The sequence below is a fragment of the Ochotona princeps genome, chromosome 6 (assembly GCF_030435755.1).
Source record: "Ochotona princeps isolate mOchPri1 chromosome 6, mOchPri1.hap1, whole genome shotgun sequence".
Lineage (NCBI taxonomy): Eukaryota > Metazoa > Chordata > Mammalia > Lagomorpha > Ochotonidae > Ochotona > Ochotona princeps.
The window spans coordinates 8,702,768-8,717,763 of record NC_080837.1 but is presented as its reverse complement, the minus strand read 5'-3'; the positions used below and the strand labels follow the sequence as shown (position 1 = coordinate 8,717,763).

Below are 14,996 nucleotides of genomic sequence, written 5' to 3'. Positions count from 1 at the left end.
ACCAGATGTTAGAAGTCAGATCTCCATGTGAGCCGTAACTGGGACACATTTTTTTCCCGTGTACTCACTCCAGGGCTGGGGGAAGGTGACTGCCAAGCACCCTGGGCACTCTGGATCCTGCCCTCCCACAAGCTCACATCTGCTGTCCGTTCAAATCTGCCAGCTTTAAGTCTTAGTGTGGTGGGAAAAACGGTTAAGGACCTCAAGCTGTTGCCTGTGTGGGGGTAGCAAGTCTGGGAAGGGAGTGTGCAACCAGCGGTCCCTACAACCTACTGGGTTATTAATGTGATTGACAAGTACACACCCACCTGTCCTGTGTAAACTTCTGTCCATAAGCACACCCGCGGTGGAAGTATAAAACCTGTGCACAAACACAGGCTTACAAAGCAGCCAGTACAGTTTTCACCAGTCCATTAAAATTTAAGTTTGATTTTCCAGGCAGATTTCTGGCCAAGTCCTTAGAAATCTAGGTTTTCTTATTGTACACAGCGCTCTTACACATCAGGAAATTGGCAGACGTTCTTACAAGCACGAAGAAAACATCATGTGCTTTGTGGGGGAAAGCATGGCACAGTTCATACAGATACGGGAAGGTACAGGACCTCACATTGAAACAGAGGTTCTATTCACCTGAGAAGCACGAAAGGGTTTGTGAACACCCTGTGTTGGTCAGAGTATAGAGAAATGGTTCTTTGTAGTGTGAGGATAGAGTATGAATACGTGCTTCTGAGAGCAAGCTAAGAAGAGAAACAAAGAAAATGTGACCTGACATGGATAAGCTTGATCCTGCAGTTGCAAGCAATTGAAACCAGCAGTCAATCATTTAGGGAAGTTACAGAGTGTCCAGCAGGTGGAATATGAAGTAGCCAGCAAAGAACAGGCAAGCAAAAGGAATCTGGAGCACACAGGACTTTGCTCAACAGAGCTAGGGAGGTGCTAGGAGACTGTTGTCACTGTGACTAAGTGACGGCCTGTGCAGGAAGTGAGCTGTGTTCGAACCTAATTAAATGGTCAACCTGAGTTCTTACTTCAGCCCAAGCTGTTTTCTTATGAGAAGATGCTTTACAACAGTCATTAAAAAAAAAAAAAGAACTAAAAATAAAAGTTTTAGTGTAAAAAATGTGCTTAAATAAACTTACCTTTTAATTGTATTTTGTCACTAACGTGCAGCAGTCCCCTGGGATGTGTGCTTGTGTGTGTGTGTGTCTCAGAGTGTCTCAGAGTGTGTGTGTGTGTGTGTCTGTCACAGCCGATCAGAGGGTGTAGACCACCTCGCAGCATCACTGGACAGGAGAGCTGTTACTTTCTCTGACTTGCCTGCTTTCTAATCCCAGAGGCCTCAGTTGTGACCTTGGCAAGCCATTGGCCAGTTAAGCCATTAACATCCTGATTTGGAAAGTGGGAAATGCAGTAATATTGACCCCTGGAGGTGACATGTGGACTGGGTGACTTCATAAAGCAGTGACAAACAGACTGGTATGTGGCATTCGGTAAACACTGACAGAGGAGGGAGCTACTTAAAGGTTGTGGGAAGTGAAATGAAAAAATAAGTATTGTGGTGTAGAAAATTTTGAAATTACTGAGTGGATTGGGTGGGGCCTTCAAAAGTTCATGAGAAATGCACATATTGAAAATTCTCTGCATAGATTTCAAAATTTTGAATCCAATAAACTTATTTGTAATTCCATTTTCATGAACACTTTGAAATACCCTGTATACATATATGCACTTATTATGAGTATATTATATATATGCATATGTATGTTGATTGGGAAAGAATTAGATGTACGCTTATATGCCTTTATATATGTACATGTATGTATATTGTATGTGTTTATGTCTGTCTATGCCTAGAAGAGAATGTAAGTTCTATGTGTTCAGTCTATATGTGTGTCTATATATATATATATATAAAACGTATATTTCTAGTGAAGTATAGAATAAACTGTCAAGAATGGAAAGCAACCCCAAGGACATTTTCTTTTCATGTTATATTAACATATACTATTTATTTTAGCTGGTGATATATATGACTTCTTAAAGGAGCAAAGAAGCCTTGTTGGAAAAAAAAAATTCAAAGGTGGGCATTCGGCCTCGCACAGCAAGGTGCCTGTGTGGCCCAGGTTCACTCACGGTTCTAGATTTGAGAAGCGGTGCTGATGGCTCAAGTATGTGCATCGCTTGGCTTTGGGAGTTCCAGCTTTGGTGCAGTCCAGCTCTGATGACTGTAGGCAGAGTTACACAGAACAAATTTCTTCCACCTGCTGGTTCACTCCCCAGCTCTGCCATGGCCAGCAATGAGCTGATCCAAAGCCAGGAGTCTGGAGTTTCTTCCAGGAACACAAGGCTTTGAGCCATCCTCTGCTGCTTTCCCAGATGTAATAGCAGGGAACTGGGTTGAAAGTGGAGCAGCCATAACTCCAACAAGCACCCACATGGCATGCTGGCACCAAAGGTGGAGGCTTAGTTTTCTACATTCCAGTGCCAACTCCCTCTCAAATATATATATGTATATATATATATATATATATATATATATATATACACACATATATTATATATGTATATATAATTTTTTTAATTCAGATTTTTTCTATAAAGTTTTAGTTTGAGACCCATTTGTGCTGGAGTTTACTAGAATTTTCGCTAGACACAAAGCCCTAAGAAGACAAAGACGAGTGAACTTTTCAATTTCAAACATTCAGGAGACTGTCACTAGCTACTCAGAAGTCTTCACCATGATTCCTCTCTGGTAAGACCCCAAGACTTTCAAAGCTCCCCCTGTATTCTCTGCAGTAATGTTTTTTCTGTGACCTGGAAATGCGAGAAATCCATGGAAATGAAGAAATGTTTATTGCGTGTCATCCCCAGCCGCCCTAGGCTGACACACCCTTGCTGTGAGGGCCACACCTGTGCAATTGGGTCAAAAGGCAGCCAAAGGTCTCCCCATTCTGCGTTGTCATGCTAAGAGTTCCCCAGCCCTGACCGGGGAGCCTAATCCTTATTACTGATGTGAACACATGGGTGTGTTAATTTCTTTCACATTCTTGTCTCACCCAAGGACAAACATATCAAGTGCCTATTTTGAAAAAAAAAAAAAAAGGCAGGGTGCCTAAAGTGATAACGAAATGTACTGACAAGATGAGAAAGTGAGCACACATATGCATGTGAGCATGAGCCGTGATGAGTGGGCTGGAGGATAGCCCAAGGGAGCAGGTGTAGCGGGGAAGGGAGAGAAAGGGCGTTTGGGTGTTACCTCTAGCCGTGGTCTCTGCAAGACAGTGTGAGCCTCCCTGGATGTTGGCCCTGCCTGCCCGTGACGTGCCGTGTGGTGCCTTTACAGGCAGGAAGCTCCCTGGGAATTCTGTGATACCTCCACAAGTTCCACATGGACTTCAACTTTCAGATTTTCATGGCATGTCATGCCCGCCCCCAACTTAGATGAAGCAGGTGCATCCTGGGAAAAGGGGTGTATTGACGGACAAATAGGACAAGATGCCACTCACGGGCTTGCAGTGGCTTTCAGCTCACACAGTCATCCAGCTGAATGGTTGCGACACATCATCACCATGTGTGTCATACACGTCAAGATGTGTTTCTGAACCGAGCCTGGGTGAGTTGTACCCACCCCTGCATGAGATAAGAACTCTTGTCCCTATCTGTTTGCTCCTAAACTAAAATATATCTGTTTTCCTTGCCCAGGCAGATACCATTGTGGAACTCATTCCCTGTGGTCTCCTTGTTTGCTGTAATTATACTTCCTGTGAAAATTCCTTCTGGGTTGTTCCTTTCTCTCTCCCCCTCTCTCTTTGTCTCTCTCATACTGGCAGCTCAGGAAGATGCTGTCTATGCAAGGGAACATGTGCATTTGGGTTCACTCTGCAACAGCTACTTGCTGTTCTGCTTGCCAGTTGTTATCCTAAGCACTTACCTATATTGTGCCATTTAACCCGTGCAGTCTGCACCATTCTCCTCATTTTGTGGATTAATAGCCTGATGATTTCAGAGAGTACGCAAAGCCATAGGCGTAGCTAGAATTGTGAGCAAGCACCCAAATTCACTCACTCCTCCTACCTATAAACACGTGTGGTGTTGACTGTGGACTACATAGAGATAAACCAAAACAAACCACTTGGAAAAACACAGGCATACCCCACACGCATGCACACACACACACATGTACAAGCACACGCATACACTTGGAGCACCCAGAAAGCACTCCCACAGTCAAGAACAGCTAGTCTGTCCAAGATGTGCACAAAGTTTTCACGAACTCTGAAACACAAGCAATGACGAAAAGATGCCTCCTTGGGTTACCAAGATCCTCTCATTAAGAGATACTGACTCTTCACGTTTTAATGGACGTAATGTTGCTGCTGCTGACACTTGAGTCTGCTATGCAGGTATTTACTGGGGAGAATGTTTTAACATAGTGCATCATGTCTTCAACGCTAGTTTGCCCACACACCCTTGGCTGCCAGGGACCATGACTAACACCCACAGGAACGTGGTCAGTGCCCATTTGCGCAAAAACTTCCTGATCTTGCACGTCTGGAGCTTTCTGCTGCCACCTCTTATATAAAAAGTTAGCATTTGAGAACACAAGGGATGATGGACACACATGTAGTGCCTTAATCAGGAGCCCTTAAAGCTTAGGAAGATGAGCTGAGGGAGTGGGCATTGTGGTATAACCGTTAAGTCATCTCTTGAAAGTTCACAGCCCACATCAGAGTGTCTGGGCTCCAGCCCAGTCCCACTCTGACTTGGCTCCCTACTAATGGGCTTGGCTGACAGCTGATGCTGGCCCAAGCACTCGAATCCCTGCCACCCACTCCTTGTACAAGACCTGGCTGGGTGGAGTTCCTGGCCCTGGCTTTGGCCTGCTGACGTGGGGAGTGAACAAATGCATGGAAGATCTTATACACATTTTAAAAGCTTATTTTAAAAAAAGGGAGGGATGACAGTCATCAAAAAAGGCAACAATTCACAATGGAAAATATAAAGAAGAGGCCAATTAACAACAAAAAAGTCACTCGCTAAAGCTACTCAGCATGATAGTATAAAGTTTTCTTGGTGAACATATTTAAAAAAAAAAAAAGCCCTTCTTGCAAGGCACAACAGAGACGGGTGCAGGAGGGTCAGGCCTCCTGAGGACAAGGAAAGTGGCTGGCAGGAAGGTTGAGCATGTTCCTGTAGCATTTCCCTTCTGGAAAGAGCCAGCATCCACATCTCAGTCATCTATAGAGGTTTAGCAATGTGTCATTTCTGGTAGCAAAGAGGTGCAAATGACTCTAGCATCCACCAAGAAGATAATGGGAGAAACACACATCATTTCCTCCTACCAGGAGATGCTGTGCAGCCAGCGAGGAAACAGTGGGCTGGATGTGTCCATGTCCTGATAGACCTTAGCAAATCCCCAGGTTCACTCTGCCCATCTGATTCTGTGCCCCCAGGTCTCTGTATGCTCCCGCCACCAGCATCATCCCCCTAGGCCTGTAAGTGGACACTCCCAGGCCCCCGTGAGCCCTCCCACTCCAGTAGAAGCCAGGTGCCCATGCCCACGATTGAATTTCACTCCTTATGATTAGGTTATCTTGTATGGTACAGCTGGGATGATGTTTTACCCCATTTTAAGAACATTATATTTTTAATTATTGCATAATAATTGCACATATTTATGAGCTACCATATGACATTTCAATCCATGCACAGAGTATGTAATGATCAGAACTGCTTTATATTGAGAATGTTTAAAACCTTCTCTACTGCTGTTTTGAAATGTGCAGTGGTCAACCATACTTATCCCACTCTGCCCCTGGACCCACTCACCAACCTCCCTACAGCCCCTCACCCCCGACATCCGTTCTAGGCTTTGGTAACCCCTCTACTTCTTTGCGACCGATGTATTGGCTTCCACACCCAAAGGAGAACATGAAGAGTTTGTCTTTCTGTAGCAGGGCTGATTTCAAATAACATCATGTCCTCCAGCTCTATCTGAGCTGCTGCCGAGGACAGATGGCACTCTTTTTTTTTTTTTTTTTGGCTGAAGAATAGTCCATTGTGTGTAAACACACTTTCCTTGAGTGTTCTTCCACAGCGGACACCCAGGTTGATTCCACACCCTCACTGCAGGTGTCTCTTCCATGTCCTCTGTAAAGGAGGGTCTCAGAAGAGAGAGGCAAAGCTGGAAAAGATACTCCAAATGGCCTTGAAGGAGCAGGTGGCTATGCTGCGTGGCCGGGAAGTAGAGCAGAGTCTGTGAGCTGGGGAGCCCTCAGGCAGTGAACTCTGCTCCACCATCACAGGCGCCTGGGACAGAAGACGTGCTGGCTGTGGCTGATGGCCTGAGTCCAGCCTGCTGAGCTCCAGCACAGGGGACCCCACCTGGAGTCACTCGGGTCAAGTCCGGCTAAAGACAAGCAGAGCTGGCAGGTTTGGACTGTGGGAGATTCTGACAGAGGGGCCTAATAACAAGGATCGTGAAAGGCTTTACCAGAACTACGAGCGAGCACAGAAGCCGCTGCAACTCACACAGAAGTGCTTGCCCACTAATGGCCTCCTCCAACTCTTCTATAGAGATCCTATTAGCCGAGGGCAATCAATTCACGACGAAGCATGGAATACTTCTTTCGCTGTTAAAAACATCTGTATGCATCAGAGGTTTTGAATATCCTCCAGCTGACAAGGTTTGAACATGTTTGAACATGTCAATGTTGGGGGAATCTCTCTTGTCAACCAGGTCATCTCCCTTAGGTGTGTGATATTGGGGATGCAGGAATGATAAAAACAGCGTTCTTGCTCCAGACATGCTCACAGTGTGGAGGAGGAGATGGAAAGGTTCCAATGACCCAAATCAGAGTTGCTATGGATCAGAATACTGACCTGGCTCACTGTGGCAGACCGGACTGGACTACCACCGATTTGTGTCGCCCACAGAAAGGCTCCAAAGGGCGTCAATCATGAGGGTGGGGTGTGAGAAAGTAGGGTGGGCAGCTTGTTGGGGGCAAACTTGCAGTCTCCAGAGGCTAGCAGTTCCTTATTCACTGCCATGCAAAAGAGGCGGGTTACCAGCAAGACAGCACAAGGCCAACAAAGGGGTGAGCAGAGAGGCGCAAAGACAGGTGTTTCCTGCTCTGAGTGAAACCTAAACAATCCAGGGATAAATGTGGATTACTTCCAGTCCAGGAAACAGACTGAAGGAGTAAATTCTAGTTTCTCTTGTCCTTGTGGGACTGAAGCAAGCCTTGTGGAATTTTGAAGGACAGTCATCTAACTGCACTAGTTAGGGAGGGTTAGTATTTGTGTTGGCAGATAATGTTGCAAAACAAACAGTTCACCCTCATTGTTCAGGACAAACTTTGAAATCTCAGGCCTGGGATGACTTTTCTGGTCTGGGTTGCCTGGGATTTTGTGGTCACCCCAAACAGAGGGAAAAGACTGGATGGCCTTGTCTGCCACGCCGCATGCTGGGTACGAGGAGTCCCTGGAGAGGACTCCAGTGTTTACTCTGAGTCTCAGGGCCTGGGGCAGCAGCTGGTGGGCGTGTCTAGGCATGCACCACAGGTCTCTAACTCTCACCTGACCCAACTTTCTCTTTTTGGAAAGGAAGAGAGGCCTGGATCTCCAATAGGAACCACCTGAGCTCTAGAAATAGGAACTCAGAAGTCTCAGACATTGGAACAAATCAGGTCTGTGGTCAGCTCTTGCCTGGACTTGGCCTTCCTCCTGCCTGGGGGGCCTGGAGACCGGGGAAACTTGGCCTGGCTGTGGAAGATCTGCAGGTACTGGTCAGTGCCGCTGTTCTGCTGGTCACTACTGGACGCGGCAGACATGGAGTCGGACTCCGTCAAGGATGGCTCCGTTCTGGGCTTGCCTCTGTGTTTCGGAGGCTGCGGAGGGTGTGGGAGGTTTCGGGATTGAGACTTTTTGTGCACATACAGGTGCCTGTCCGGTTCAATCTCAAAGCTATTGTGCCAAGACTTGTGGAGCCCGGGAGCCAGTGTCTGGCTCCGTGACCTTTCTCCGATGTAAAAGTGGGGAACTCGGTGGAGGTCAGTCAGAGAGCGAGGAGGAAATGACCGTTCGATCAGATCTCTCCTCTGTATCTCGTCCTCTTCTTCACTCAGGGGTGGGGAGTGGGGCTGGTGGAGGACCCGGGACACGTACTGCCGTGCGCTTCTGGGGTACACCTCCACTAGGTCACCGGAGGCGCTCATCTTGAAATGTCTTTCTGGCCAGAAAGCGGAAGGAGTCTTCTTGTGAGAGTCACGCCCGTGGATGATGTAGTATTTTGGGGTGTGGGGCCGGGGGTCACCTGCTCCCCAGGCCGGGATTCCTGGGCCACGTGTGGGAGGGCTGGTGGGCTGGAAGTCTTTTCGGGAAAGCGGTGCTGAGCGAATATCTTCGATGTGCTTTGTCAGCGTCCTGGGTGTGTAGGACCCGCCCCTGTACAGGTCGCCTGTGCTTGCAGTTGGGCTGTGTGCGTACCTGTAAGACAGACGCGGGCAGGTAGCTAGCGTCTTCCTGGTCTATGAGCTAGAGCAGTGGCTCAGCTTTTTCACTGCTCAAGGTTAATATGCACTGTGCAAACAGAAGCTTTGGGGGGCGGGTGTAGCTGTTAGCCCGCTCCTGGGTCGTCTGTGTCCCATGTTGGCGTGCCCCATCTCTATTTTGTAGAAAGGCCGGGGGATTGTGCAACACCTTTGCTAGGCAGCAATCCAGCCTCCCGGGAACTTCTTGGAGTGCCCACTAGGGGGAGGTAGACCCACTTGAAATTCTTCCCCATACAGGCTTGAATCTGCCCAGGGGCTGAGTGTACCCCTCCTGGCCTCCCCAGCAGCACCCCTTTCCCCACCTCACCCTCCCCTTTTAAAAATGTATTTGAGAGGCAGACAGAGAGCAAGCTCCCATTTGCGGGTTTACTCCTCAAATGCCAACAGCAGGCCAGCAGTGGGTAGGGGCTATGGATGGCAGGGACTGTCTTCCGTTGGCTTCCCAGTGGCATTGGCAGGCTGCTGGATTGAAAGTGCAGCAGCTGCGACTGTGGTTTAACGTGTTGCACCACAACGCAGGCCCCTTCTCATGCCCTCCCCGCTCGTTGCCCCCACCGCACCTCCCTGCTCCCCATCACCTGCCCCGCTCATCCTCGGTGTCATATTCTAAGAAGCCAGGTTTCTCTGTGTCACCATTAGCCTCACCTGTTGGTATCCAGCTCTGGCCTGGACTTGGCAACTCCAGGAGGAGGTGAGTAGGGACCCCTCTGCCTTAACCTGGGGCTCTGGGGCAGGACTTGGGTGACTGTCTCTATTCGGCTACTCTTACTGCTCAGGGAATCAAAATTGAGCACAGTGCCGTTATTTTGGGGTGTTGCAGGGCTGACAAGGTCGTTTTCCTTGGGAAGCCTCTTGGTGCTTTCCTCCTGGGTCTGGATTCGGGCTGTGGGCAGAGGGAGAGGACCTGTGAAAACAGATATATGAGCCTGAAGGCGGCTGTGGCTTTCAGCAGACAGCTGAGTGCCCCTAACCCCAAGGGCAGCAAAAGCCAGTGTTTCATCCCAAAATGGCGAGTGTTTCATCTCAGAAGCTGCCAGTCTAGGAGGAATCCCGTGAGAGCTGAGAGGTTCAGCTGCATGCCACCTGATGCCCCTCAGCAGGGGTGGGACTCTACTTCTTTCGAGAAGAGTAGGTCTTCAGAAAGTCCCTGAGACAAAGCACTACTGAACAAACCATGCATTCATTTCAAAACACCAAAATGAACTTACCTTTGAATTCTACTTTCTGTGAAATTTTGGAAGTCTCCTTGTGTGCAGTGGGGAGTATAAAGCTTGCACTATGGTTATTATCATTATTAATGATTACTGTTGTTTGGTAACCGGTTCACGTGGCATTGAGCAAAGAGATGCCTGTGGCCTTGAACTGGCAGATGAGACAGAAACATTGTTGTCCCCAGAAAGCCTGCAGAGAGCCTAGCTTTGAAAGACTAGACCATGCTCAGCTGGCAAGGAATCCTTGGCAGTCACGGGGACAGACTTCACAGCAGGAGCTGCCATCTGGTCTCCCTGCCTACCTCCTAGCAGTTACAGGCTTCCATCTAAAAGGCAGAGTGGAGTCAGTGCAATCCTTAGGCTTTCTGATTCCTATGCAGACTTTATTCCCACAGGGCTAGAGGTTGCTTTCAGTGAGTTCACAGTCCAAACAGCTTTAAAGAGCAGACTTGGGGGGCTTTTGCAAGCCTCATTCCCCCTTATTTTCTAATGTAGGGTGTGGCCTGTGCTTTTTAAAACTAAAAAAAAAAAAACAGCAAAAAACCTGCTGTATAGGGGGTTAATGCTATGACATAGTTAGCTAAGCCTCTGTCTGTGGTGCTGGCATCCCTTGTGTGTCCCAATTCAAGTTCCGGATCCTCCATTTCTAATCTGGCTCCCTGCTTATGGCCTGGGAAAGCAGTGGGGGTTGGCTCAAATCCTTTGATCCCTGTATCCACATGGGAGATGCATAAGAAGTTCCTGCATCCCGGCTTTGAATTGGCTCAGCTCCCGCCATAGCAACCGTTTGGAGAATGAACCAACAGATGGAAAATTTCTGTCTCCCTGCCTCTCCTTCTCTTTGTGTTAGCCAGGATTGCGACCGGGTCACATATGGGACACAGAGGTCCTAACTTCCATCCCCAACCTCCACCCCAGGCTGTGTCTTCTGGCTCAGCGGGTGCTATCTGCAAGTCCCACGAGGCCTCCCTGTTTTCTCATGTGCCTGCCTTCCAGTTCATGGTCCTGCCATCCTTCCTCTGGGGCAGCCCTCTGCCTCAGTGGGTGCTAAGGAACACGTGGAGAGCAGGACAAGTGCCCAGCAAGGCCCAGCTGTGACTCCTTCCCCAGGAATCTGTTTTGGGGGTGGAGCCTGTGCAGCTGGTATTGGTCTCCAGGAATGGGACAAAGAGGGAGCTGGGCCCTGGGGCAGAGGCCCAACAAGCACGGGAAGGGCCAGGGAGAGGCAGGACACAGTGGGGAAGAGACCAAGGCTGCTCCAAGGGTTTTTATAGACCTTTAAGGGGACCTTTCTCTTTCTTAGTCCAGGGCTTTCTCCTGCTGCCAGACACGTTTGGGGATCACCCACAGGCATGGGCATGGTGCAAACACGGGACACATTGGCAGTGTTTTATTGTGCCTTGTTAATTTCAAAATTTGGGGTATTTTAGGAGAGAGAACCATCAACTACTCCCCATTGGTCACTCATCAATGGTCACCAGCTGCGGGAGGAGGACTCTGTATTTTTAAACTGTTTTATGTCTACGAGCGAACCCATTTCATGTGTTTCATATTTGGAGTTTTTGGCGCATAACGCTACATTCCTCCCTTCTATCCCCTCCCCTTTCACTGCCACCCTCCTTCCTTTCTTGGTTTTCTCATCATTTTTACAGCAATAGGCTTTCAATGTCCTTCATAATCCCAAGCGTAACCTTCCACTAAACAAAGACTTCCATGAGGAGTGAGCGGAAAACCAGTGTTGCTCAGGAGTACAGGTGAGGGTTGTAAACAAGAAGTCAGTTTCATCATATACATTTCATCTTCTGGTACTCCTCAGTTTAGTTACCAGAAAGAGGACTCTGCAGTTTCAAAAACCATGAACGTACCTTCTACCATTTGGGCAACCTTTTTCTTATCTTCAGATCTCGCCTGCAATACAAATGACAATCATCATACTTAGTTTTGGGCTGGCGGCAAACAAGAGGCAGCAATGTTCTTGAGGGGGAGACCTGATTTACGTCATGGGACAGTCTTTGGGTCCAGACTCAGCGACTAGCGGCACCTTGGGACAGGGTGCTGTGGACCCAGGCCTGTTCCTTGAGTGAATAAATGCAGACAGCTGTGAGTTGATTTGATGCCTCGCCAGCTGTTGGCAGGGCCAGCTCATTCACAGGCCTTTCACAGAACAAGCCATGCATCTGCAAAGGCCCCTTGTGGAGGACAAGAATCTCAAGGTGGCTTGCTCCTGGCAGCCCTGGGCTGGGACTGGGCAGTCATGGTGGTGCCCTTGTGCCTTAGGGAGTGATCAAGAGTCCCCGGAATGCCAAGACGGGACCTCACTCAGCAGGCTGATTCAGGGCAGTCGCAGTGAACTATCTAAAGACCCCTTGTATGCAGGATTTTGCACCCAAACATTATCTGTTAATTCAATCTTTCCATGGACTTTTGATCTGTTCTGCTCCCCTGCTGATGAGAGCCCAGCCCTGTGGTTGACATGCCTTGGCCATGGCCAAGTGCCCAGGGATACTTGCGTTTTGGATCTGCATTCTGAGCTGCTGGTTGCTGAGCCGAAGTGACCGTGCGATGCTCTGAAGGTAGTAGATGAGCATGCTAGGACAGAAGGACAGGGGGTGGTGAGGACACAGTTCCCACCAGGCTCCCCACGCCTGGGGTTTGCCAGGAATGGGGAGTCCTTGGGGCCAGATGTGGGCTACCCCTGGTACCTGCATGTCGGGACCAAATCTATTGGCAAGTTCTCAAGCCCCTGGCAGGGAGTCACTTCCTGTTTCCTTCTGATACTTCTCATGGCAGTTCCAATGAACTTGGACTTCTGCCCTGGTGATCATCAGAAGGAAGGAGTGACGGTGGGAGAGCCATTTTCCAGCATTTTAAACCATGGGGACTGGGCTCCTGGCTTTTTTGTTTTTCTCTGTTAGCCAAGACAAACTACAGTGACTTTGCTGAAAGGTTAAAAATCTTCTCAGGATGATTTAAATTCATGGGTAATGACATAGTGACAATGAGTGCTTGGCTGTGGCCACAGTCATTGACCTAAATCTGTTGGTCAATCGATCATGAGTCAGTGGAGGCCTAGGGTACTCTCTCTTTCTCCCTGGCTGGGACATGGAGTCTGTGACACAGTGGTGCCAGATCAGAGTCCCTGCTTAGAGTGGCAGGCTTTGCAAGGGATCTCCACAGGCACGAATGAATCGGGTGGCATTATGGCAAAGTGGCACTGTCTTGTTGGCCCACAGCAGAGGGGTCCCCGTAAGACTGGGAGCCGTGGTACTCACACGAGAAGCAACACAGCAGGCAGGATGACCACAGGGCTGCTGATGTAGCCAAACACAGAGCCAAACCATGCAGGAAAGTCGTTCTCAATAGTTTCTGAGACAATGTCGTAAATTTTCTCTTGCCCGCTGCGAGAGACACACAGAGAAATGCAGCTCCAGATGCCACTGCTTTTGGCAGAGGATGCTGCAGGACTTCAAAAAGTGGCTGAGTGCTTTGAGGTTGATCGTCAACGTCATTCACAAATCCAGAAGCAGTTATCCATGTACACAAGACACATGGCACTCCTACGGCAACTTCATTCAAAATAGGCATTTCAGCACCTAATAGCTCAGAGGGAGAGTGGCTTCCATAATAATATCATGTGTGTTTTAACAGTGTAAGCAAAGGTTGACTGTAAAGAGTACAGATGTGTTTCATTCACATCGACTTAAGACTGATGTTAGGAGCACATGGCTTTAGGGTTTCTGGGCACAGCTAGAGAGTGTAGAAGAAATGGTGTGGACTCTCACTTTATTAATACAAACTTCCTGGGTTTTGATCAGATGGGATTTCTCTCTAGCCCAGGACCTATGCTCTTGCTTTTTTTTTATTCTTGGAAGGGCTATGTCTTTTTTTTTTTTTTGTAATATTTAAGAGGCAGAGATGAGACAGAGAGAGAGAGAGAGAGAGAGAGAGAGAGAGAGAGAGAGAGAGACCTGTTTGCTGGCTCTCTCCCCAAATGCTAGGCAGCTGGGAACTCAATGTAGGTCCCCATCGGGATTTGACTGTATGAGTCATCTCCTGATGCCTTCCAGGTCCACATTAGCACTAAACTGGAGTCAGGAGCCAGAGCTAGAGCTTGCATCCAGGAAGTTGAATATGGGAAGTGGGTGTCTTAACCATTGGGCCAACACCTGCAGAACGGGTTGTATCTTGTTAACACAAGCAGAAATGATTGCACTGGAGAGCAGCTTGCTAAGGGCCCTGGTCTTGTATTCAGCAGAGCTTTGTCTGTAACTGTGAGTCATGAGGAATGTGCAGTTGCATGCAAATCAGTTTTCCTACGGCTCACGGCATCTCCAGGGGGAGCTGGCAGCACCACAGTGACTTTACCTGAAGGGCCCACAGTTCAGAGAGGGTTTGTACCGGACAATGGCAAAAATGGTGGGCAGCATGCACAGGAACAGCATGAATAAAAGCATGGCCAGGTAGAAGTTGTTGGACCTGCAAAACAAACAAAAAAACCAAGCCAATGCCCTTCATGGAGTGCCACCCCTCCCTGGGGCTCCTGTAGAAGATGCATTTGACCAAAGGAATGCCAACAAAACTGTCACCCCAAGTCTTTGCAAACACACAAACTCAACTCGCTGTGTCATTAATCATAGGAAGCTTGAAGTCCCAACAATCGGTGCTCCAAGGATGTCACAGGCCTCTCAGCCAGCCTATTCGTCTGATAAATGTTTGATAAGCACCTCTCCATCCCCAATCAAGAGAGTTGTGATGCCATCCTGCACCCATGGCTCCTTGCTAAATAAACTCGATCCAATGGAAAAATCTTAGACTGGCTGCCTGTCCATCTGCATCCCTCCCAAGTGGATCCCTCTGCTGCTAGCCTTGAGCAGCAGCAGCAGCAACATGGGAACAGAAGTTTCAGCAAATGGGATCTCATCAACACTGTGTAGAAGGAACGGAATTGAGCGCAGAGTCCATGCTGCCTGCCACACCACTGACATGCAGCTGAATGCTGGGTGAACCAGATGATGCCACTGGGAGCCAGGCCTGGACTCCAGCATGTAGGCAGTGGCTCGAGTGTCATCTGTGCCCTACTTCTGATCTGGGTGTTGATTACATACCTGTGTTCAGCTTGTACAAATCCCTCAAGCTCAATATTGATGCTTTCCATCTGATTTTTCTATATGATGGCTAAAGATCAGCAAAAAGTTTTATAAAACAAATAACAAATGGAAGAAGAGTAATGATG

General features: G+C 48.4%; 1 protein-coding gene and 1 long non-coding RNA gene across 3 annotated transcripts in view; one reads left to right on the top strand and one right to left on the bottom strand.

Moving 5' to 3' along the window:
* The first annotated feature begins 1,284 nt into the window (after window positions 1–1,284).
* On the top strand, window positions 1,285–14,830 carry LOC131480447 (uncharacterized). Its single transcript, XR_009245534.1, has 3 exons — window positions 1,285–1,476; window positions 2,602–2,752; window positions 14,401–14,830. It is a non-coding gene; the product is annotated as an uncharacterized LOC131480447 (long non-coding RNA).
* TMC3 (transmembrane channel like 3) overlaps window positions 7,578–14,996 on the bottom strand; it is a 34,235-nt gene continuing 26,816 nt past the window's right edge. Inside the window, exons 17-23 of one of the 2 annotated variants that reach the window (XM_058665314.1) lie at window positions 14,129–14,239; window positions 13,036–13,161; window positions 12,274–12,352; window positions 11,629–11,671; window positions 10,025–10,041; window positions 9,198–9,508; window positions 7,578–8,487 (exon numbers count right to left, since the gene is read on the bottom strand). In XM_058665314.1, coding sequence (XP_058521297.1) covers window positions 7,668–8,487; window positions 9,198–9,508; window positions 10,025–10,041; window positions 11,629–11,671; window positions 12,274–12,352; window positions 13,036–13,161; window positions 14,129–14,239 — 1,507 coding nt within the window. In that variant the 3' untranslated portion in view covers window positions 7,578–7,667. The remainder of the gene's footprint in view (window positions 8,488–9,197; window positions 9,509–10,024; window positions 10,042–11,628; window positions 11,672–12,273; window positions 12,353–13,035; window positions 13,162–14,128; window positions 14,240–14,996) is intronic. The other variant, XM_058665315.1, reaches the window with a different exon arrangement.